The sequence below is a fragment of the Scatophagus argus genome, chromosome 14 (genome assembly GCF_020382885.2).
Source record: "Scatophagus argus isolate fScaArg1 chromosome 14, fScaArg1.pri, whole genome shotgun sequence".
In the NCBI taxonomy this organism is placed as follows: domain Eukaryota; kingdom Metazoa; phylum Chordata; class Actinopteri; family Scatophagidae; genus Scatophagus; species Scatophagus argus.
The window spans coordinates 6,841,526-6,867,148 of NC_058506.1; the positions used below are offsets into that span (position 1 = coordinate 6,841,526).

The 25,623-nt window shown below is 41.4% G+C and overlaps 1 protein-coding gene across 7 annotated transcripts; it reads right to left on the bottom strand.

Moving 5' to 3' along the window:
* Positions 1–1,398: 1,398 nt before the first annotated feature.
* Positions 1,399–22,924, bottom strand: kdm6bb (lysine (K)-specific demethylase 6B, b). Of its 7 annotated transcripts, none has more exons than XM_046410854.1 (22): positions 21,999–22,920; positions 19,635–19,770; positions 17,404–17,442; positions 16,420–16,543; positions 15,007–15,060; positions 14,481–14,700; positions 14,134–14,367; positions 13,834–13,983; positions 13,467–13,751; positions 10,559–13,146; positions 10,298–10,424; positions 9,502–9,607; positions 8,394–8,599; positions 6,923–7,074; positions 6,764–6,832; positions 6,529–6,677; positions 6,294–6,408; positions 6,019–6,206; positions 5,751–5,892; positions 5,555–5,681; positions 5,298–5,468; positions 1,399–4,376 (listed from the first exon to the last, which is right to left on the bottom strand). In XM_046410854.1, exons 4-22 carry the CDS (start codon positions 16,536–16,538, stop codon positions 4,353–4,355), a joined length of 5,226 nt encoding a protein of 1,741 aa, XP_046266810.1. In that variant the 5' UTR covers positions 16,539–16,543; positions 17,404–17,442; positions 19,635–19,770; positions 21,999–22,920; the 3' UTR covers positions 1,399–4,352. The 7 variants fall into 7 exon arrangements, 6 of the variants coding, with proteins under 6 accessions (XP_046266810.1, XP_046266809.1, XP_046266811.1 ...); XM_046410853.1 differs by having other exon boundaries at positions 17,404–17,459; XM_046410855.1 differs by lacking the exon at positions 19,635–19,770 and having other exon boundaries at positions 17,404–17,459.
* Between the last annotated feature and the right edge of the window lie 2,699 nt (positions 22,925–25,623).

The following is a 25,623-nucleotide window of genomic DNA, read 5'->3' on the forward strand; positions in this document are numbered from 1 at the left end:
TTCATTTAGTTAGATTAGTAGTTGATTTGTATGGTTGGGTTTAGATAAGCTGTGGGCTCAGTTTGGCTGTTTGTCAGTTTGGCCCACCTTGGTCAAATTGTCAAGGCTACACTACTGTCTAAAGTGAAAAAAGACATTTTAGTTAGTTTGACATCAGAATACTTTCTGTTGTTTTTGGATTACTGTTTCTTAATTAAATGGAGCATACAACCTGCAGTTTTGACAAGGTGGTATCAGAAAATATTGGTGGGGGGAAATAAATGCTCTTTTCTTGCTCAACATCAACCCTGAAGGCAGCCTTAAGCAAACTAGGCCAGTGGAGCCACCAAGTGGCCATCAGACGGTAACTAAAGGGCAGCTGCAATATGTACACGTTTGAACTGCATCACCGAAAAAAGAGTAAGGAGCCTCCTATCGGCTCATTCTGACTGTAGCCTATACATCTTCTCACAGTTACTGCTAGACAGATTTATATCACAATAATAAGGATAAATACAAGACTGTTTTTGCAATTTTGCATTCCTAACATAAACAATATTGTTAAGGATAAAAAGTTAAAACTAAAAGCTAATTTTCCATTCCCTTGCATTGTAGGAACCTACATTCCTACACAGAACATGTGAACACTAAAGACAAAACATACACATGCATGACAGAAGCAGAAAATATGATGAATAATCTACAGTCATGCAACCCTGTGAAGACAGTAGATCTTTCAGCTACATTCTAACATGCTGATGGCAAGTAGGTGCACTTAACCCAATCACTCTGTTAGTTTAGCTTATTAGCATGCTAACATTTGCTATTTAATACTAAACACAAAGCAGAGCTGAGGCTGATTGGACAAATTCATATTTTGACCTGATAAAGGCTGGATCACCAAAGATTTGACAATTTATACTGATTTTCATACTGATGTGAGAGCCAAATTTCATGGCAGTCCATCTAACAGTTGAGACATTTCACTCAAAAACACAAAATGTCAACCTTGTGGTGATGCTCGAGAAAAAGTGAGGGCACGTCATTTGGATTCATCCTCGGTAATCCATGAGTATCTGTGCCAACTTTCAAAGTAATTCATCGTGTTTGTCGTGTGTCATGTTTCAGTCTGGACCAAAGCAGTGGACTGACTGATATGCCTATGGCCAATAAGCAGAGGTCTGCATACGTCTGCGTCTCTGCAAGAGAGGTCTGCTACTAAATTTTCCACATACTTACATTCTATTCATCAGAAAAGTTTCAAAGAAAAATGTACTGAATTATTCAGTAATGTTTTTTCAATAAAACTGTGAAAAAAAAGTTGCTCATACTCCATCTATGCAGCTGACAACGATCAAGTCACCTCCCCTGAACGCAAGCAACTGCTGAGACTACAGACAGGAAATCAAAAGCAACACCTTTTTGTTGAATAATTTATCAAAACATTTTATTTTCTTGAACAACAATACAATATGTCACAGAAATATCACAGAGGGATTTAAGACAGGTCTGGCTCAGGTTGTCTTCTATGTGAATTCTTTTTGAAACAATAAATGCAGCATAAATCAAACAAGTCAAGAGGAAAGAGAGCATTATTACAACCTTTCAAATAATACTAATAATGAGGACAAGACACACGCACACGCACACACACACACACACACACACACACACACACAAAAGTCATCAAAAGTCACGTCCCTAAAAGTCTCTGCAAAAGTGTCAAGAATTACAACTACTGCTAATGCTCATCATAAAACCACTAATGCCTCACAAGATTATGAGTTTCATACAATGGAAAAAAACAAAACGCTTTAAAAGATCTTGTATTTATCTGTTAGATACAGTACAAAGACATCATTCCATTTCTGTTACAAGCAACTGTGTTGAAATGGTTCTAAGCACCAATCGGTCGGTTTGAGTTGTATCACTGACTTCATATGTTGATGTGTAATGATGGGGCATTGAGGCAAGGAGGGGTCTAGCACCATGAATTTAAACTGCCCTCTGATTGCACTTCCCCTATCCACACATTATGACCATACTACATTTTGAAAGTACCTTGTAGCCCCTTATCAAGTGAAGTACCCTTTGATATGCAATAAATATATAAGAAAACAACCATGTACAGTATAAATAATGTCACAATTTACATTTTTCCATTTTCTCTGTAATGCAAAAAAAACTGAAACTGACAACAAAAAGAGGTATAAAAGTGGGAAAATTTTCCCATTGCAGTAATTAAACTTGAGTGAAACAGTATATTTTTTAGGGTGTATTATAATATAGCAACAACAAAAACAAAAGACTGAGGTGAACAAATTTGACCATATACAAATTAGATGCTTTGATTGAGAACAAAACTACATAAGTCTTCTAGTAAACCTGAAAACAGATACATTATATACAGTAAATGGTGTGCACAGACTAATGAGTGCAGGGGTAAGATCTGAGAGATGACCTTAGTGGAGATTTGATGTGAATACAAATTAAACATCAGATTTCACGCCGGAATCAGCTCTTGAATGTTCTTTGAAGTACAGCTAGAACAATAAGGGCCAGGCCGATACATCAGCCGACATTAGCTTATTGCATGTATCTATGTGTAGGTCGGCTGACGGGTAGGGAGAAATTGCAGCTAGCACGATGCCAAACAAGGTTTGAGACCCTTTTTAAACAACGTCTCCATTACTTACAGGGTTTGTGCACCAGAGAGCACTGAAAAGTAGATTTTTATGCTGTAAAATAAATAAATGTCACCAGTTATGAAAGTTTTATTTCTAAAAAAAAGGGGGGTAAAGGGTAATATTCTCTATGAGTTTTTACTTTCTCAAAAATTTTCTCAGAACATTACCCCCTTCCAGGCTTCATAAATCCTGTGCCTCATTACCCTAATACGCCACCGTTATCAAACTTTTTTTTAAACTTCTATCAGTATCTGCCGCAAAAATCTGGTGTCCGTAAGGCTCTGCTTTAAATTACAACAAAATTTAAAACCAAAAGTTGGACTTTTCTCAACAAAATGAGCGCTTTTACCCAGTCTGAAGGCCAAGTTTGTCATGTCTTAATGCATGTGCTCCTCGACACGTTAAGCAGGAAACAGAGTGATATTAACCCCCCTGGCAGTGCATGAAGCTGAGCCTCAGCAGCACAGTGAAAACACTGAGGTGCCACTCATTCTGCTCATCTGTTCGGCCTCATTGGTTTTTGCATTATAAGATAATGATTGTGTGTCTCTTTGGACTTTTTTCAGACTGTAATGGGCACTTCATTGACACAAACATCAATGGCGACCTCCACCGTCCCCACCCTTCTGTAGCCTGTCTATGCACACCACTGTGTATTCCATGAAGTCATTCACAATTTACAATTATTTATTTCCTCTGTCATCTAGAAACAAGAACATAGCAACAAAAGAGGTATAAAACTGAGATTGTTTTCCCCTTCCAAAAATAGAAGGACACTCTGTCTGTTTTGTGGGTGTATCAAAGAAACCACACCATCGACTATTTAGCTGGAAAACAAAACACTGGATTTTTTTCATCTACATACTTGAGTTCCAACTAAGAATGAAACCATATTAGTCCTCTAGTAAACCCGTATTTTAGAGAAACTGTTAACATTTTTTATTTTTTTTTTTATATATAATTACATAAAACCTTATTTATGGGTGTTTAATCCTCTAATTACCTCTCCTCTAAATACAGTTCGCAAGGCCAATGTGGTGTACTTCTAGGCTGGTTAAACTTTTTAAGTATCTAACGAGAATAAATAAGATTGGAATAGCACCTCAAAGAGTATACAGACAGGAATTACAAATGTCAGAGTTTACCTGAATACCAAACAAAAACAGGAACCAATACAATGCCAAATGTGACAGTCAGCTACTTCTCCTGTGAAGCCATTCCCCTGCTGGTACAACAGAAGCACAGCAAATTCATGGACATATAGAATAACTAGATTGGTGTAAAAAAGTTCTACTGAATTTGCATAAAAGTACCTGAATTAATACACAGAACCGGCTACTTGACGCTTTTGAATCACAGCAGAGTCCGTTGAACATATAACCTGATTTTCAGTGCTAGCAGTACTCACATTTTTTTAGTACACATCTGAAATGCTTTTCATGACAAGTACCAGTCTAGTCATTCTATTTCAAAACACACGTCCAATCAGCAGCTGGTATGGGGAAGACAGTGAGCTATAGTTGGATTTGCTGAATATCCATACCTTATTGTGTGATGTAAACAATACTGAGTAAACGTGATTGGCTGATTCACAGAGTGTTTTTCAGGAATAGATTGCCTTGAAGACAACATTTGTGCTGCCATTAGAGTTTTGGTTATGGCTGAAAGACACAAGGGGAGGAGTCCTCACTTTGAAAAGGGTGATGGAGCCTGAAGGGAAAGAAAAAGAGGCAGAGACAAAGCTCAGCTCGTCACTTGAAAAAGCAGCGTGTGTGTGTGTGTGTGTGTGTGTGTGCACATGAAGTTATGATTTGGAAATGATCAGAAGCCAATGACCAATTAGAAACAATGGAAACGACACATGGACAAACTCGTAATAGTACAAAATAAATAAAACTTCTACTATCTCTATTTTCCATTTTTTTGTAAAATGATTTTTGTCTGGATGTGAATGACACCAATGTTTAATTTTTGGACATAAATACAAGCTTAACATATCACCAACATGCCAGATCTTTACTCACTTATATAGAATGTTAGAATGGAGCACATGTATGGTTAAGATCATAACGGGAGGCACATTGCTGCCTCATTGAAAGTTGCTCTGGGTGGGGATTACACTAAAGTAATCTAAGTGCTAGCTTGCATTGCTGCTTTTTGAAAGTTCAGTTCTGACTGTCTGATGTGCAGGTGTGATCAGAGGCTGTTTTGAAGTGTCTTCCTCTTCACTAATAAGATAAGACAAAACAACAATAATATAAGCTTGGACAACAAATAAACACACAGGTGTTCACTTTAATGGATCATCTATTTCTATTAAGCTTCAAGACTCTTAAAGCTGATGTTCATATCACACTGACATAACCACAGCCAGTGAGGGACTTAAAGAGAGGAAATCAGTCTAAAATCTTAATGGTTCCAAAATGGTTCCTGTTCTTTAACTCATCTGAGTTATGATTTTCGGTTTCTGGCAGATCTGATATGTGACTTGTAATACTGTTCTACACCTTTGCACAGCAGAGGAATGACTCATGTATGGAGTCCTTTTCAGATGTGATCTAGCCTCAGAACCTTTGTCAGAGTCACAACTGTTATTGTACTATCATAATAATATTAGAAAGTGAAACTGACCAGTGTGAAGCTGTCGTAGGTTTTCATCAGCTCCTCCATCCGATATTGTTCCAGCACCACTACTCCCGCCAGCGACGGGCTCTTAACTCGGGCACAGTCCTCACAGTGCACCACGTAGCTCTTCTTACTGCTGTTCTCACTGGTCACAAACAGCAGGTTGAACACCTCCACCTGCACAGGCACATGCGTACATCATATCATTTTGTGTGCAATTCACTCTCTGCACTGAGAGTGAGGTTAGGCGGGGAGGGACTCACGTCACACTCGTTGCAGTAGTAGGCTGGCTCGTCCTTCACACGACTCTGGTAACAGATTTTCTTCCCTGCAGCCACCAGCTGCTGTCTCAGAATTTGGATGTGCTTGATGGACTGCAACAGGCAGTGTCTGCAAGGAGAAGATAGTGTGAACACACACACACACACACACATATACATGCACAAAGAGACATCTTACTTGATCATCTTGAAGGTATCCTGGTCGCTGATCTTGATGGTGCGAGCTACATTCCAGGACACGTGGATCATGGGAACGATTGACTTTACCTTCTTCACATCGTTCCACTCAAAGCGCTCCAGGGCGAGTTGATATTGATATGCTAAGACAGCAATCAGAACAGAAACACCGCTGAGGCTCAAAGCAGGCAGCTTATTAAACTTCATATTTCAAGCACAGATATCAAGCGTTAAGCTGCTCTTATTGTTTTCTGGTCCCTGTAACTTACAGTTGAGTGGTCCCACGTTCCAGGCGATGTTGTTGCACCAGCCCACCGCCTGGACCCAGTGTACAGTCCCCGCATTGATCCACACCAGGTCTCCCGGCCTCTGAATGAAGCGGTACACAGGAATGTTGGAGCTGTAGAGGTCTTCCAGGACTGGCCACCAGGAGCCTGTAAGGTAGTCTACCCCATGCCTGAGGGATATAATCCATCAAATTCATGCAAAGATTCTGCAGTTCCCCAGAACATTTGTTGTTAAGGCAAACAGCCTCTTCACTCACTTCTCACAGAATTTGTTGATGGCCTCCCAGTAGTGCTCGTGGACAGCAAACCACTCACAGTCACCTGGCCCGATATTGATGTTGACTGAGCAGAAATTGTTGTTCTCTTGATGACCTGATGAGACAAGCAGACAGTCAGTGTATTCGTTTCTAAGCGTCATTTATTCAAAAAATTCATCACCTCTAAAATCAGAGGACCACTAATGCCCGACTGTGTTGTCGCACACATGCCGACCTGGTGTGCGGCTGCCTGGCACCTTCATGTAGAGCTGGACAGTGTTCATGCCCAGGATGGTGTGACCGACATGACTAAGCATGTTGTTGCTGGATTCCACACGCATGAAAGCTGGCAGCTTCAGCAGCTCCTGCAGCTGAGGCTTCCACCTGATAAACATATATGATGGGTAATTTGAAATGACAAGAACTCCAAGTGAGCGCACTTAGAGAATTTTGTAAAAGAAAAATCTCACCTTTTGGGGTCAGAGAGATCAATATTGGTCCCAAATTTAATGATTTTTCCAATTGTTTTCTGCTCTGAGCTGAGGACAAGAACAAAGTCTGAGTTGAGAGTTGTTAAGACAGTAAAGCAGTGAATTCTTCATACAAACAGATCATAGTTTTGTGCTAACCTGGCAGTGCCGCTGGTGTTAACTGCATGGGCTTTGTTAGAGATGTGAGCACCTTTACTGTTGACTAGTGTCAGACCAGCTTTTGTGGTGGCTGATGCGTCTGAGGACTTGGCCTGCTCTCCTTCTTCCTCATTCTCACTCTCCTTCTCCTCCTATAACACATCTACATGAGCTTAGCTCACAGGTTGGCCAACAACTAAAATGGATGCATCATTACACAGTTCACTTTCACGGTTAATCCTAGAAAAAGATTTTGTGAAATAGATCGTTATTTACCTGCCCCACGTGGGGATTTCATTGGATCATACACTGTATTTTTTCTTTGGAAATTGCTTGAACTTATCAGCATTATGGGAAGAATGTTTAATAATGGAACACTGTGGTGCAAAGGGCTGAACAAACTGTGGGAAAACATATGTGTCGTATAGCAACTACACTGTACTGCAATAGTGGTATAGTATATGACACAATTCCAAAACATCACAAAGGACTCTAACCTTGTTTTACAATAGCAAGAGCATTTACAAGATACAGCGTACTTCAAGTATAAGTGTCTAGTATAGTATATATCTGTGTATGCAGTTCTCCAGCAGCATCAAAAGCAACTTTTCGAATTCTAGTGAAAGCTTTAGCAGTAGCATACCTTGGAGATGCAAAGAAAGAATTCTGAATTCTTTTTTTTTTTTTTATTTTGAGCCAACAGTTGGAGTACATTATGCTTATTCTCTGGTGTACAATGGGCCTCACGGAAGAAAACCTTTGTTTTCTCCTCCTAAACCTCTTATGCCTTTGAGGTTTGCTCACACATGTGTTCCAAGTTGGATTCACCAAACTTTCTCAACTCTCTCAAAGAGAGCTGACTGTTCCACTCTTGTTTTGGGTTCTGGTCTTTGATATGTTATCAAAGACTACAGAAGAGGACTTTCACAGAAATAAAGGCAGAAATGAAGACAAACTCATTGACATGAAGTTAGACGCTACAGTTGATGATATTCTTGGTGATGTTCAGAGAACGGCAACTGCAATATTATCTTCTATTTAGTTTGTCTAACTATCTATTTCATTTTATCTCATTTTAGCATCATATTTAAACTCCAAATTCATTCAGATGAAGGCATTATGATTTCAGGTGATTCGATCTCTGAAGAAAGGCAGACGATCTGGTCTGAACCACTTGTGAAGTTCACTCACAACTACAGCATGAGTCAATTGCCATTACCAGATAATTGGTGATAAATTCTCTTAAATGGCTAATACATGCTACATAAGAAAAAAATCCATTTATACAAGTGGTTTTTAAATGAGGCCCAGTGTTTGTAAAGAAAGCATTTCTGGTTTTTGACTCCACTTGGCTGAGAGTTGCAAAACAGGCTGGTTTAAGTCAATTAATAATGCTTTTACTTCCATCCCCATCTCCACTATACATTCAACCAGTTGTATGAGAGTGTTTGCCATGAGAGAAAATGTCTACCTGCAGGCTCTCCTGGAAGCTGGAGGCCTGGTACTGAGCATATTTGGCAATGGTGGTGTGTGAGCGGCTGCTTTCACAAGGCCACGTCTGCACCGAACCACTGGGATCCCAGTTCTCATCAGCGGGCTGCTGAACCTGAGTCCTCACTTCCACAGCATGTTCTGCATTGGCCTCCACCAGAGATTTAGTGGAGAACAGACCGAGATCTCACATAGGGAGAAGAGAGCAGAGAACAGAGATAATTATTAGATAAATACAAATTTCCAAACTCTTCTTCTTTTTTTCCAGTTTTAGATTCATTTCAATTTTATTTAAATTTTACTCTATTCTACATCTCCAATGAAAGTGGGATTTTTGAATGTCAAAAAAAGGTTATCCTAATGATGATGCATTCATTACTTTAATTTCTGATTTAACATATTTCATACAAAAAGTGTGAATGTGAGAATAAAGGAGTAGAATTAGGAATAATATTAGTTTATACTGAAAGACTTATACTGGAATATTCAAATGCATAAAAATCAACAATCCTCTGCATTCAAATACAAAAATGACTGTGTTTGTGATGTGGCTGTGAAAATGTAGTGCTATATGCTGCCCTACTGGCATGTCGGTTAAACAGAATTTTCAAGACACACCACTTCTTAGAACCAACAATTTTTGTTTTTTTAACACGTTTGTCAAATTTTCACCCCCTTCTTGCATTTGCATATTGTTCTCACAACGCTGGCAAAAGAACAGTGTCCAAAGAGGGTGGATAAAGGGCTGCCCCAGAGAGCACAAAGATGGCCTTCATATATTTTCATTAAAGACATGCCTCAAAAGTATAAAACATTATGTGCAAAATGCACACCACAGCTAAGATAAAAACCACGGTTTAATGATATGCTTAATTAATATATGAACAATCAGTGCCGTCATTCCTAATTATTTCCCTTTCCCTGCGACTTACATCACAATTTTCCAAAAAAAGAGCCCTAATTAATGGCAATATGTAAGTAATCAACAGCTCATTTAGAGTGATTGGAGTTTGATAAATTCTGTTTGGCTAAATAAAGTAAATGGAGCAGGATAAATAATCTGAGACAAACATGGTGTATAAACTTACTAAGGCGGAGAGAGCCAGCAAGGCCTCTGATGACAGTGACAGCATTTTTGGGATCAGTGCAGAACTGGAGCAGAACTGGAGAGAACGCATCCCTCTTGCTCTCCAACTGCAGAAAAAACAAAGTGCAGTAATGAACTTTTGAACACAACAAAGGAATTGATTTTAAATCTTGAAAACAAATGAAAAATACTGACAGAAGTTTGGAAACCTGTTGAAAAACAAAGTATGTTATGGTAGCGCTCTCTGCCTGCTATAAAGAAAACAGTCCAAGAAATAATTCAAAAGATTTCCAATATTTCAGTAGAATTTTGGCAGAGCTTGACAGACTTTTAATAAAATAAGAATAAGACTAAGGGTCTACAGCCATGCTATGGGCTCTGTGAGGCTGCACTTAAGCACAGAAGTTCTTTTGAATGTTTACTAAAATGGCCCTAATAACCATGCTAGCTGATGTTATATATATGTTAACCATGTTCACCAGGGTTTAGTGTGATGACATAAATAAGTAAGGCTGAATAAATAACAGTAAGGTTGAACAAAAAGTACAGCTGAGGCTGATGGGAATTGGTTTTGTGAGTATACATATCAAAGTATTAGACTTGGAACTTGAATGTTGGAATATTTCGCCAATACATTGCAATTATTAATTAATATTATTATTAATTATTGGGATATTTCAGCTCCAAGTGGTGGACCAACTGACGTGATCAACCTACAGACTGACATAACTGTTCTGTTACCATGGCTAAAAACTCATTTTTAGGATTCAGTATATAAGGATGCTACTTGTACTCACATAAATGCTTGGTGTAGGAGGGTTAAGCTTTTCGCGAGGAATGGGGATCTCACTGCGAATGTTTGGCTTAACAGAGAAGGTGGGAAGCAGGAACGACTCCTTGAATTTCCCGTTCACCCTTGTCTCCCTGGAAAAAGATCATGGAGTAAAATACATCAAGAAGAATAACTTTAATGTAAGCCTTACTTTGAAAATTTCCCTTCAGAATTCTGTTAATTAATGAGATGCCCAGATGAGGAGCATCTTTTTCAGAGTACTCACTTGCAAGCTCTGACCACTTCAGTGGCCGTGTTCTTGATGCTGATCTCAGAAAGTGGGATTCTTTGCCCCTCAACCTCTGATATGTTGAATGTTTGTCTTCCAGCACTCTCCACTTTAATCAAGAGGATCTTTATCTCCTTAGACAAGCCCATGGACAATGCTTTCAGTTTCAGTGGGTCCACGGGAGCTAACGAGCAGGGAGGTTTACTTGCTGGTGACGTATATGATTTGGATGCATTGATTGTTACGGTTGACGCTGAGCTAGGGGACTTGGTATTTGCATTTCCAGCTGCTGAGGATTTCATATTTTCTGACTGACCAATGTCTTCTGTCTTCTCTGTTAGTATCTTTCCCTCAGTGTTGTCTTTTTCTCTCTGGCTGTCTTTGCCAAGCAGAGTTTGATTTTCCTGAGGAATTTGCCCCATCATACCATCTTTGAGAAGTCTTGGTGAGTTCCTGGAGATGACAGATGAAATATCTCTTTCTTCCAAACTGCTTATTTCATTTGCTTTGATTTTAGGACAGACAACACTGCTTTCTTCTGTCTTTATCTTAATCTTGATCTCTCCTTCATGTCCTACATCTGCTGCCTTTTGTTTTCTTTTTCTGTCAGTACCTTTGTGTTGTGTCTCTTCACTGTTTCCTCCCTCTTCCTTGGTAGAGGCAGTAATGAGGCTGGTCAAAGAGTCTGTATGTGTTGTGGTCAGTGTCAGCTTTGCACTCAGTGACCTGTCCAGAAGAGATAACTCTGTTCGCTCATTGAGAAGCTCTGTATCTTTACCCTCTGGTTTCTCTTTTGTATCATTCTCAGTTTCCTCTTGCTTCTTCTGCATTGCGATGTCCGCATCAGGCTCCTTCAGATCTGCTGGACTATGAGATGTTAAAAGTGTGTCTGAGGTAGTGTGAGTTGGTGATCGATTATAAGGTTGGGCAGATGCTGTGGGATCTGGTTTGAGGGAGAAATCCTGATGCTCATGACACTGGATGTCTGGCCCCAGTGCAAGAGAAGAGGAGTACTTCACCCCTCTAGTGGAGGCAGCAGGAGGCCCCCCAAATGGACCACCTCGGCATGTGACCCTCTGGCCTCCAAGAAAAGTTGCCAGGCTCTTGAAGACGTCATCCAAACCTGTTTTATGGTGGCGAAACTCGGGGAAAAGAGAGCCAGAAGCTTCCTTACTGCTGTCCTCCTCTTCTTCCTTTTCTTCCTCAGCAACTTGTTCTGGTATGTCATTGTTGGAATAATTGGCCAGGTTACTTTCACAAGGCTCTTTATTCGTATCTTCAAATCTCTCATCGTCAACAGGAGGAGGAGAAAAGCACTGGGTGGGGCTGGGCTGGAGGACAGGTCTTCTTATTACTCCTTTTTCTAGCTCCTCCTCATCTTCTCCCAGAGCTGATACTGGAGAGCCCTGCCAGCTGAGAACAGGAGGAGTATTTGCAAGGTTGTCTCCTAGTTCCTGCAAATTTCCCATAACAGCCACAGGCTGCAGGTCTGGGGCACTGAGAGCCCCTCCCTGGCCACCTTCTTTGCCACAGATGGGCTGCTCTAAGCTAACGGAACATGCCGTAGTGAGAGGTGCCAAGGCTTTAAACAAAAGAGAGGGGAGTGTATCATCTGGTTTTGCTTTTGGTCCATCTTCTAGTTGAGATGAGACAATGGTTTGCTTGTTGCTGGTCTGGTTGGGACTGGTGTTCCAGGGAAGAGACTGCATCAACTGTTCCTTGACAGGTGGTTTTGGGGGACTGCTGTTCTTCTTGGGCATTTGTTGATCTTCACATTTTGACGATGGCTGTGGTGAAGTGCAGCTGTGAGAAGAAACTTTGGACACCCTGTGTGTCCTCTCTGCTCGTTCACTCCTCAACCTGTGCTTGTGTTTAGGTGTTGACTGACCTTGATTCTCTGGGGACAGATTTAAGGTCTCCATTTTACTTATTTTTGTGTCTCCTGAGGAGTTAGAAATTGAAATAGATGTAAACATTTCCTTTTCTGTGAGCTCACTTTTTAAACCTAATTTCCTTTCTTTCTTTGCTGCTTTGTCCCTCTTCTTTTTTCTCTCTGACAACCTTTTTTCCTCTTTTTTCTTCCGCCTTTTTCTTTCTTCACCCTTTCTGTTTGCCTTTTGAACTTCACCTTTTCTCTCCTTTTTCACTGGCTTTTCAGGATTTTTGTGTTCTTCCAAACATTTATCGGGCTTGTTTGCTCTCGATCTGCTGTGAGGGGACTGTCGTGAGCAGAGGGGCTGTGAGGTCTTCCTGTATTTGACATCTGAAAACCTGGATTTTGGACCAGCATGAGATGTAAGAGGCATGGTAGATGTCAAGCTTGGTCTCAGGATGTGATTAGGGCTTCCTTGGAGTTTCTGCTGTCCAATGAGACCAGAACTACTTTGATGAATGACAGATGGATCTTTTCTGCCAATGGCCACCATGTATGAGGAGGGACTGGAAGAAGCACTTGGACTGCTGGCAGTAGAACCTCCATCTTTAGTACTGCAGAGGAGCGATGGGTAGGGAGGAGAGTTTGCACCAGAAGAATTGGAGGGGGCTGGATCCCTTGAAATGACCCTTTGATGACTGCGCTGAGGTTCCTGCAAAGTAGTATTACATTTATTTTGACATTTGTTCAGGGATAGGGCACTGAAAAGCATAAACATGCACTTTTCATATTGAAATGAATAATATTAAAAACAACTTAAGCCTGGTGACATGGCACATTTTTTGAAAAGGAAGAGATACTGAGAGCTATCATGTCTAATTTACTACCTCCATGTGTTTGATTAATCAGCAAATCCTGATTTGGACATGCTCTGCTTATTTAGTAAGAGTAAAGTGTAACAGAAAACTTGGATTTATCCCAAAAACATACATAGTGTTGTGTGTTAATGCTTTCCGCATGTGTAACTCTCACTGTGCTTTGTTTGTGGTGATAGCTCCGTGAGTCCTTCTCCTCAAGAGGGCGTAGAGACGAGTTGTGCTGCAGGGCTCTGGGGTGGCCTGTGTGCCGCTGATAATGGTAATGATGGTTGTGGTGGCTGTAAGGCACACGGGTGTGGTCTGCTGGTGAAGACAATATTTTCCGGTCGACTTTCCCTCTGTTTCCATGATGTGGTGGTCTGCTGCCACATGTCTGGCTTAGAGCTGCTAGATTACTTTCACTGAAGCCATGTCCTCCAGCTCGTAGTTTAGAGGTTTCCTGCAAATTTGAACAAACCCAATAATAAATATCAACAATGTCCAGCCAGTTTTTTAGTAATCACGTCATTATACAAGTTTACCAGTTGCTGTGTTGTTGAGGTCCTGTGGTCAGAGTGGTGGCAAGGACCCCCCCTGTCATTAAGAGGCCTCCAGTCATCTTGATTACAGCGGTGGTGGCGAGGTGGTGATGGGGCATGAATAAGCAAAGGCCTTGATCCAGGATGAGATGACTAAAGGGAGAAGCATAAATATTCTGTCATAGTGGTAAGATTGTACCAATGGGTGGTGCTTCTGCACAGAAATGACAGGCTATTTACAGACAAGTCGAATATATTTAACAAAAGAATCAAAGTTTGTTGTACCAAGCCAACAGATCTTACCTGGTCAGGGCCAGAGTCCTTTCTCCTCTTGGCTGGACACCCTAAAGGGTGCTGTGAAGGTAGACTGTGCTGGTGCAGTTGGTCTCGCCGCTGGTGGGGGGCTGGCCGTTTCCAGGGTCCTGGTCTGTTGTTTATCATTCTGCCTGGAAAGCTCCTGCGGCAGTCTGAGGGGGCCCATCTCTCTGGCGGGGACTGGAGTTCTCTGTTGTTGCGATGTAGACGAGGACCCCCATGCTATGCAATCAAAAAGAGAAAAGGAGATACTCGTAATCCAAAAAATATTTCTAGTTCCAACACCAACATGGACTCTGCTGGTAGTAATATTATTCCAGATCTGCAGGTCTCACCACAGAGTTGTTAACACTGTTGTCCCAGTTTGCATAGCGATCTCCTGGTCCTGTTAGATAACTGTTGTTTGTGCCAGCCCGGTTGTGGAATGACTGTGTGGAGTTGTGATGCCAGTTCTGGGCCTCAAATGGTCGCTCTTTACCATCCCAAAGACGTAGAGGCTGTCTGTGGCCCTTAGAGAGACTCTTGTCCTGGACATGGTTGAGGGTTCTCTCCCCCCTAAGCATTAGAACAACTGAACTAAGCCACAGGCATCATGAATTCATCATTGTTATTCAGAACAATGATGCCACAACCTGACACAAATGGGACTTTATACACCTAATGAATATTTATAGACATGATGGCATCAAGTGTTGTATTTTTTGGGCTGTTTAAGTGGCAAGTACAAGTGAAGTTGACTCTCCAACTGTTTTAAAAGCCATATTTCAAAGTGGTTTCAATAAAAAGCATGGCATTAGATAACTTTAAGAAAGATGTGCTATTAAACGCAAAATGCAGCAAATGAATGATGTTTTTACTCACCTACTATAAAGACGGCTTGATGGATGATGTGACTGATTGCGCCCTTCTTGGCATCTGTAGAAACAAATAAAAAAAACATGCACAAAGTCTAAAGAGCTCTCAAGGTAATAATGCAGCAGAGAAAATATAGCTAATGTGAGAATATAAAAAATCTAGGAGCCTAAACCTTGCTGCTAGTTGCTAGAAGTCATGTTAGAGCCAAAAATGATTTTTTTAACCATGTTTTCCTTGTTGACAGACATTAGTTTCACTTTCCACATGCAAGCTCTTCATTTGAATGACAAAATCCTTCCTTGCTGATAATCACTAACCTTTGCATGACTCAATATTGAGATGTTACTTCATGTTTTAAGTGAAGGGAAATATACATATACATACGTACATATATATATATTCACCTGTCTGTCTTTAACTTGACTTTGAAAGGTGAACTGTGGATTGGATTTCATTTTCACAGAACCTACTGTGCTGTATGGCACTTCATACAAAGTTCTACTCTGAGATTTTTTTTACTGTGTATAGTTCAGTGATATGACTCTTGGGGAGTTTTGAGTCTTGTTACTATTGCCAAAACAGCTACAGCTACAGATACAATCACATTCATTAGCGCCAACCTCAACTGCCACAGCTGAATAGTTAGATTGAAGCTTCTCTCAGCTGCAGCTGAAGAAGTTACAGCTTCATTCAGTGGAGTCCTGCTTGTTTAAATCACAGATGGGCTCATGCTCACAGCTGCAGCTGAAGTAAAGCCTTTCATGAATATGCTCATCACAGTTTCAGTTAATAAGCAAGTCGTTTAAAGTGGTGCTTCTCTTGAATCAACCCAGACAACAAAGGCTGGAGGCCCACCTGCTGGAATGACCTTTGTTGGGGAAGTTCAAGCCTCAAGTTGTTTCACTATCCACTCACTTAGTTTAAACTGTTTTCGGGAGACTTTTTTCCAACTCTCTAGGCGTGCAAGGTATTTTTAATGTACTTTCTTTACTTTTCACAACAAACAATATACCCATTGGCTGCTATGGTTACTGTAGTCTTATTAGAAGTCTTGGTTGGGGCCATGAATAAACATCATACTCCATGATCACTTAAAAAATGAAGGGAAAATGTCATTATCCATCCATCCATTTTCTGTACTGCTTTATCCGTGCAGGGTCGTAGGAGAGCTGGAGCCTATCAAAGGCTGACTATGGACGAGATGCGGGGTTCACCCTGGACTGGTTGCCATTCAATCACAGGGCTGACACACAAAGACAGACAATCACACACGCTCACCCACTCATTCCTAGGGGCGATGTAGAGTAGGCAATAATCCTAATGTGCATGTTTTTTGGATTGTAAGAGGAATCTACTGTCCTTTTAGAAATAAAAGATAACGCTGTAGAAAGAGTAAGTGTGTATGAGCCTGCTGCTGACCTCTGTGTGTGGCTCCAGGGCCGATTGTTTACAGGAGCCCATTGTCCTCTGTTAGGTCCTCCAGTTGGGTAGGAGTCCCATGTGTTACGGCCAGAGTACAGCTCTGCTGGGTGATACATGCAGCCTGAAACACAGGTGTGTTGTTCAATGTGAATCGTGTTCAGGTTCTGAATGGATGAATAAATGTGATATCTCATTACAAGAAAACCTGACTACATAGAATGTCTCTATCAAAGTGCATATCTACATCTTCATCATTCTACTATCTGTGACATTTGCAATAACTGCTGAGCTTTGTTTTCTCACACAACATTGCTAACAATATACCTTCATATAACTGCCTTTGCAGTACTGAACTGTAAAACTTTAACATAGTAAGTACTACTGTGATATGATAAAGTGCTACAGTGGTGCACATACTACAATATGTTTGTAAGTAAACAGCCAAACAGGGATACAAATGCTGCATTCGATTTGTACACGTAAGTCGTAACTCTGGGCTAGGAGTGACATCACATCCATTAAAAACCGACTTGGATGCGTCCTGTTTGCCACAACACAAGACAGCTTGTTTGTAAAGTTATTCAGCCATTGTTGTTATAGCAACATCGACCATTTACAAGCAGCACCAGCTGATAAACAACACGGTTTTTGCGGTTATTTCACATCTAGCAGGACCACAGCTATATGTCTATGGGCAGCAGTAAGATGGGATTGCATTGGGCTTACTAAATTGGGTACAAAAAAGACAAAAGCGCTAAAAAAACATGCAAAACCACTGCTTTTTTTACAGTCTGTGATCTGGGCAGCCAACTTGGTTTGGAAACTAGGTGTCCTCTGAGGTCAACCAAGTTGATGAGCTCAGGTGGTGTTCGATTTGTCACTTTCGGTTTCGGAAGTCGGAAAACAACTCGGAAAAGGACTTATGAGTACAAATGGAATGCAGGGTTAGAACAGAAACAAAAACACATGTTCTTTAGTTACCAGTCTTGGTCTTGGTTTGGGAGGCCCTCCACGTCACACCTGAGAGCAAAAACAGCCTGCAGACAGTGATGCAACGACAATGACACGATGATAAGAGGTACATTTGATAATCTGTACACGACAGGATAGAAACATTTCCATAGCATGTTCACACGTTAATTGCTAAATAAGTAAGACTGTGATTTACACTGAGACCACACTGTATTTTTTTGCCGCTCTGTATCTGTTGAGTGGTCATATCATCAGTCAGCCAGAGCTGCATTGTGCATTCAGCCTCTCTCTAATCACTGGTACCCAGCAGTCACCACAGCCAGTGGCCAGCCAGTGACAGAAAAAAGAACATGGCAACCTCGCTTTAAGAACAAAGAAAAGCAGAGCAAAAAAAATAAAAAATACTGTGTGGGCTGCTGTGCTACTTTTCTCACTGCACAGTCTGAGCTCTGATTTTTTTATTTTTCTGACAGAACTTGTGATGAATTAACAGCATACATCTTCCATCCAGTCCATCAGCTGCTATCTCAGTCATTTATGGCACAGGACCAGTGAGCCACTAAACCAGGTGATGCGATTAGCTGGTTGTGTCTTTACAAAATTTCGAGTTGTTCACTTATTTCTGCTCACAGTTTGTAAGCTTTGGCCTCTTCTGCGCATTTTTGATTTTGATTAGTTTGTTTTCCTTCGATTAAAATAGAATTGTTGCATACAGTCGTATCATAGACAGTGAAGATCCCTTACTGTCTCCATTGCTGCTGGCAAACACTTCAACACTCAGTGCATTGCGCTGAAGTGAACTGACCTTGTAAAGATAAACTCTGCATGCTCAAGCTGAAGCTCCACTTAAGATGGGTTGCTCCTCTATGCATTCATTTCCCATAGCTATTTATGGATAGCATGAAGAACTGTGCATATCTTACCACTTCCCTTGTGTTACAAGTTTGTTTGTGGTGAGAGTGAGAATGTTGCTGCTGAACCGTAATAACCTTTCAGTGAGTGCTGAATGAGCAAAGCGAGCCAACTCTTCAAGAGTCCATTTCCAACCAGTTGCTAGAGCAACTGAAGCCAGACGATTCTTCTTCCTGCCCTGGCTTCAGGCTTTTTAGAGTCAACTGCATTTAGATTTATTTTTAGAGTAAAAAGAGGACACAAAAGAGCTCCATGAACAGTCAATATTACACTGTTAAAACAAGCTACAGACGAGTAAGACTGCATGTGTTTATCCCAGCATGCAGTGCTGTATGCCATCATGTAGCTCAGACACAGCATGTCTGGGTATATCCACTCTAATCCTCATATCACCTCCTGTTCCACTAAAATCTGCTTTCTGAGAGCTTTCAAAGTTTCTAAAATTCTCAGCCAAAAGCTCAAATAACCTCTTCATCAACTGCTTTAAAGCTTTCTTCGCTTGTGATCTTGCTTGTATGACTTTGACCCATTTGTCTCCCGCAACTTATGTTAGTGTCACAACACTGTCAATCCCGAATCATAATAAACAAGTTTACTTGGTGCATAATTCATGCCAACAACTTGTGAACTGTGTTTCAGGGTTTGTGCTGTGCTACAACAGTTTTATACACAGTGCTGCACTTTTCCTCTTTCTCTGACATGACACCTAACTGTGATACTAACCCTACACAGACAACAGCAGATATACCATCTGCTGTCATCCCTCCCCGTCGCTGCACACTGGAACACACTTACAATGTTCTAGGGGGAACCTTCAGTCAACAGCAGCTTAAACTTGACTCTACAAAACAATGGCTCTATGCTTCCAATATTAAACCCATGTGTGCAGGGTTAATTGCAGACATCTGGAATTTAGCTCCAAGGCCAAATGATGTCATGTGCAAAAGGGGTTAAGTTGCTGTTGGGCTACACTTTCTGCTTCACGGAGAGGTAACTTTAAGAAAAGAATGCAAACACTACCATAAGGGAATGTGTTGTCTTAAATATCAGCTGTATAAAAATATACCATTAATACTTCTGTTCCTTTTAAGTATATGTACACAAATGCTTTACAGATGAAATTTTATATTTATTATGCTGGTAGCTGTTTAGTCAACACCTTAAGCTTGCTGCCTGAAAACATCCGTCACCAAGGAAAGTCATGCATCCATTCAAGTCTCTGTTGAAACCCCCATACAGCTATCTAAACACACCAATCCTTTTTTGCTACTCACCTAATTGTAAGTGTGTGTGTGTCTGTGCACGTGCATCTGTGTCACCAATCTTACCTTGATACTTATATTGAGAGAAAAGGGGGAGGCAGAATCTGGTCTAAATTTGATGATGCTGCCAGTCAGGAATAGCAAGACAGCAGACCTGTGCAGTCTCGGATGCCTTTAAATAGACACGCTCATCCTCCGCTCGCTGGCGAACACACACCGACACACATAGTAGAGACAGTGAGGAAATACCAGAGTCAGTTGGCGCACAGATGTACAAGACAGCAAGGTTTTATTGTTTCCAATCGAGGACAGTATCTCTCCTCCATCCTTCAGGTGCTGTTGCCACTCTCTTGCTTTCCACACTCATCTCTCATTTCCTATAACACATACTTTCACACACACATTAGCACTGTTGCAAACCTGACATTCTCCGGACAAAGAAAGAGAGTGAAATGAGAGCAATGAGTGAGGGGAGAGGAAGTAACCTTTGACAGGCTGGTGAGCTTTCCTTTCTTCTGTCTTTCCTCTTCACAGCCCTGTACCTTTGCTATCTCCACTACTTGTTTCAACAAGGCTCCATTCTTCCTTGATACCCAATATCTCAGCCTCTTTTCCTTTCTGTTTCAGGCTATGTGTATGGCTCTGCCTGTGCCTCACCCTCCCTTTTCTCTGCACGCTGTGTCCTTGTATCCCTGGCAACCGATGATATCATTTAGTCCAGAGCTGGGAGCAAGGCCTCAAGAACGGTGGGGAGCGTTAGAGCGCCTGTGTGATTTTGACATGGAGACGGGGGGTTGTAGAGGGTCTATAGGACAGTCTGTATGCTTCCACATTTCTATCTTCTTTTCTCAGTTCACTTTTCTCAGATGCCTGCAACCTCTATACAACCTCTCTGTCTGGCAAATATAAAAATACTCACAGTGGAGCGACGAGTTGCTGCTGTTTTGCAACCACAATCCAATTTGGTCCTCATTTGGACAAGTTAACAGTGTGCCACATTTGTGCACCTCTCACAACATATAGATCTTCTAGAACTGCGGGGAACCACTGCAGATGTGCACCTCTTCCTCAGACTTTATGTGTATGTGTGTGTGTGTGTAAGTGGTGAGGATACTGATCTATACCATAAAAGGAAAGATGGGCTGCACCAGACCAGGCCCATCTCTGGTGGCTCCTAGGCCATCTAACACGAGGAGCAGAGACATGAAGAGAACAGATGGAGGGGAAGCAGGAGACGAGGAGCGACAATGTACAGACAGACCCCCAATGCATGCACACACATGAGTTTATTGGATTCAAGCCTGAAATAGCATCACAATCACAGAGAGGGAACGTACAGTATGAGGCGAATATCAATCACATTTCTAAAAATAACATCCCTGCAGCCCCTGCTTCCCTCTGCTCTATCCCCTTCTCCCTTTCTATAACAGCAGCTTCTCCCGGTGTATGCTCCATAAAGCACAGCCCTCTGAGGGGTGCTGGAATGTACCAAGGCAAGGTCAAGAACAAGAAAGAGGGGTGCCTTTTGCAAACAATGCAATATGTACAGCTTTTTGTGAACAAAGACATTAAGGGGGGTTAACAGGTTCAAAGAAGGCATTGGAAGCACACATGTGTGTGTGTCTGTGCGTGTGCATCAGACAGCTGGCTTGTGTGAGGAATGGTAACCTAGAATTGCACGTCCAGGTGGTTACCTAAGCTGGCGATCATATCAACTGAAAGCTTGCGCTGGGTGCATGTTGCACATTAGCAATAGTTACCATAGATACCCTTTGTTTATTCTATTTTAACCCGAAAATGAGCGACACAGATAAATGCTTGAGCCTATTGTTTTATAAAAACACAACAAAGCCAAAAGGTGTCTGTGTAAGAGGCGGTTAACTGACAGAGCTGAAGTTTCAGTGGAGTCAAGTAAGGTGAGCGACACAGTTTGGACATGACTCCAAATAGAGATTAATCATCACACTGTAGCTTCGTTCTTACTACTGTACACCTCAACACACACGCGCGCGCGCGCACACACACACACACACACACAAACTGATAGTCCAACAGTTAAACGTTCCATAGACCACAAACGTAACCACCACAGTTCACATCTCTGTTCCTGCACCATGTTTCCACACGTGAGCAGTGCGTGTGTGCACGTGCACATGTGTGCATGTGTGTGTGTGTGTGTGTGTGTGTGGGCTTCATGCATGAACGTGCAGCACATTCTGCAGACACACACTGCAGCACGTTCAGCCAAGACAGATCGTTCAGAGCAATGACACACAGAAAATCAACAAATGCAGGCAAACACAGAGGAGGAGAAGCTGAAAAACGACCCCACACTTCCTGTCCACTGCACACTACAACACATACAACACATTTCCATTCAGCCAGAAGCAAATAACACATCAAGCTGCTCAGTCGCACTCTCTCTTTTACCTCTTTTTTCTTTGTCTTTGTTCTCCTTAGTCCACACGCCCCTCTGCTCCCCTTTTCCTCTCTTTCACTCCTCACCACCTTGTCTCACCCGATCCTCTCTCCTCTCTGTCTCCTTTCTTACCCTCTCCTCCTCTTCCTGTTTCCACTCCACTCTCTGATGCTCGGGCTCTAACAGCAGACCGATCCATGTACAGAGACCGGCGAGGCGGGTCCAGCAAGCTGCCAATCACAAGGCGTGAGCCAATGAGAGCGGAGAATCTCTCATCCATCACGGTTTGCAGTGAACAAGAGGGGGCAAGAGGAGGGGAAAAGCAGCAGACAGAGGCATGGAGGGGCTCTTTATTTCCCTTTTCCTGTGTGTGTGTGTGTGTGTTTCAGTGTGTAAGAGAGGGTAAGTGAGAGTTGGAACGTCGCCAGTACAGTAGAGGAGATGTTTTAAAACCCCTCCACAGCTGTAAAATAGTCTTCTCAAGCTGATAGAGACATGGTTGCTGGTGCTATTTTACACTGAATGCACTCTGAGCAGCGAACATATTTCGAAGCAGGCATTTAATGACTTAATGAAAGAGGAAAGGCGTCACACAATCACAACATAAGCTACGCCACATTAACAGCACGGCGCTGGACACCCAGGTATATTTTTTGGATGAAATGGTAACAGAAACGCTGCCAAAGTTGTCTCGGCTCAAATGTCAAGTGACAGGATAACCAGGGGGAGGTGGGGCTACAGCTCCAGGTTCATGAGGGAGGGTCCTTGTGGCTCACAATGCAAAACCACCAGTCACTCCTCTGCTCATTTCACCCGTCAGCGACCAATAAAAAAGCAGGCTGAGCAGTGTGTCCTGAGCGCACACAGCGAGAGGTGAACACGGAGGCACAGATGATGAAGAAGCGAGCGAGCGCGAGAGTGAAATGGTGGAAGAAGCCTCCTCACTGATTTTTATTTATTTATTTTTCAACTCTGAAGTGCCTTAGCAACAGCCCAGCTTCAACCCAAACTCTATTGGTCAACGCTCAGGCCCATGTGGATATTTGGACCAATCAGCAGGCTTTGGTGCAGAACTAAGTGGGGACATCCTCATGGCTTCAGAATGGCTGCTGAATTGAGCCCCCTGGTGGCTCAGCGAAGGCCTAGAAACTGGCTCCTGTAGTTTCACAAGTAAAAAGACCATCTGTCCTATCTCGACAATTCCTGTCAAAAAGCAAAAAGCCATTATGCTGGGGATGTAATGATACAGTAACGTTAGCATCATTCAAACGTGGATTTGATTTCATTTAAAGTAATATTTGATCAAATCTAGTTTAAACATAAAAACAAATGTGTATACATTTCTTTTACCCATTTCTTTAACCACCACTAACGTTCTTGCTCTGAATACAACCTTGACAAAATCTTATCACAGTAAACTAAGGGATAAGAAAAGAACAAAGAAACAAAAACTTAAGAAAGGAAAAGGAAAAACAGAGCTACCCAAAACAGGAAGATAGCTCACTTTAAATACAAACACATAGGTTGAGTACAGAAAAACATAGATCTGTATTAGAACTTTGAAAACTGAAATAAATCTAAATATCAGAAAAATAGTTTTAGCACAATGCTGTATAGGCTGTATAATGACTATCTGTCAGTGTAGAGAATCTCTGTCATCGAGCGTTAAAAATCTCTGGATGAATGCTTTCACACACATCACTGTTCTTCAAAATTAAAAATGACAAAGTGGTTGTCACACTGTAATGTAGTTATCCTCATGGAGCAGGAAATGGGAACAAGTAACAAACAAGCCTACACTGCCTCCGAGTGGCCAATATGTGTTATTGCAGTGCAACACACTGGATTTTATGAACCTACAGAACATAAAGTAAACTTTTTAATTCATTGTAGTATAGTAGAGTAGGTGACAAAACAGCAAAAAAGGTAAAGAAAATTAAGTATATATTACATTATATTGTCATTCCATATTACATTACATTTTCATACTCCATATATTATATATTTCAAAAACAAACCATTCTGTGTGGCTTCCAGTACTAGAAACAATTATTAATTTAATTTGTCAATGTATCTCTGTTATGATTATGTTTGTAATCACAGAGACTGACCTGACATCTTCTTCACCCCAAGAAACAAACGAAAAAAAACAACTAAAGTCTGTTGCATGGTCAACTCGTGCAGTAGTCACATTTCAGAACTACAGAACCGAAACTCAGCAGCAGCAAAGCGCCCTGCCTCCATGTGAAGCAGCAGAGGGCAGCTGAGCTCGCTCTGCACTTGTTCTGAATTTATAATTCTAATTGGTAAAAATGCTGACAGCTGAAAAATGTCTGTTCACATAACTGCATCATCAGCCCGAGCTACATAAGTTATGATTGTCATAACTCAAGATTAGATCAGAGAGGCAAGCTGCTCCCTCAGTGAATAACAACTCTCAGTCACTCAAATTGACTTACTAGGGCAGTGAAGGATTGTTTCTCCAGCTAATCTGACAAACACTTTCCATTTGCATAAGACAGGAGGGCAGTACAAGACAGCACCAGAAACCCCAGCCATCGATATGAAGCACATTTTTATTTCTTTAACATTACAGATATTCACATCAGTGTCTTCCAATCTTTTGTGTCAGACAGCCCTGTCAAAGAAGCTCAAGTACCCTTCATTCACACCATTAGTCCTGTTCCAAGTGAGCTGATCTGAACCGATGTTGATACTACTCAGGATTTTCTTTTAATCTGTTAATTTCCTACCATTATGATGTTCGTTGGTTGCTTTTAGCTAACTATTTCAAATGTTCATTTCTTTCCACTAAGTGTTCCATCTGCTCTGCTCACTTGCTAGTTATCATGTTCTCCTAGATTTTATTTATTTATTTTTTTTTTATCAAATTAGAATTTCATTCTTCTTCTTTTTGCTCATTATTCCCATCTTCCTGCATACCCCCTTGAAAGCACAGAGTAATGGGTGAGAATCATTGATTTAGATAATGATACTTTGGTCCTGAGAGCTCAACGCACTGCAGCTTAAGAAAACACATGCTAATCAGGCACATTCAGAAAACATCTTCATCAGTTTTCACAGCACATGCTGCACACCTGTTTCAAACCGGTGAGGATGTTTTCTTTGTGTTGAGCTCTCACAGAGACAAATGATCTAACCTTCTTCAGAGTGTGATAAGATCAGGGACACTGACAGGAACGTGTGGGTTAATCGATCAGTGATCTTCACAGGACGGTCAATGCAACCTCCAAGTTGTTGCAAAATCAAGAAAACACGCAAGCATCCCTTGCAGTACTGGAAACAGGAAACCGTGCAGCCAGTTATCAAATTCTTGTAATTAAAGAAGAAGAATTTGCAGAAAGCATACAAGCTGTTATGAAGGACTGAGGACCAAAAGGACAAAAAAAAAACAGCAAGAGCGATTCAGATGGATTAATTGCTCTGTACACAATGAGCTGCCAAAATAGGTCAAGCACCCATTTTGGCAGAACATTGAACCATTTGCTATGAAATGCCCAGTCTACTTCACTGCAAATTAGCTTTCTTCAGCTCCTATGGAGTACTGGATTTTGTTCTTATTTTTATTCTTCATGTTCATCAGTGTGTGAAAGTGTATAGAAAATGGATGGATGG

Bases quoted from the DNA above. Each gene is read 5' to 3' on its own strand.
- kdm6bb (XM_046410852.1), bottom strand. From the start codon at position 16,616: ATGAGATATCACATTTATTCATCCATTCAGAACCTGAACACGATTCAC. The intron at 13,984-14,133 runs GTAAGATCTGTT...TTCTCCCTTTAG, and splicing joins AGGACTCTGGCCCTGACCAG to TCATCTCATCCTGGATCAAG. The intron at 10,425-10,558 runs GTGAGTACTCTG...ATCTTTTTCCAG, and splicing joins GAAGTGGTCAGAGCTTGCAA to GGAGACAAGGGTGAACGGGA.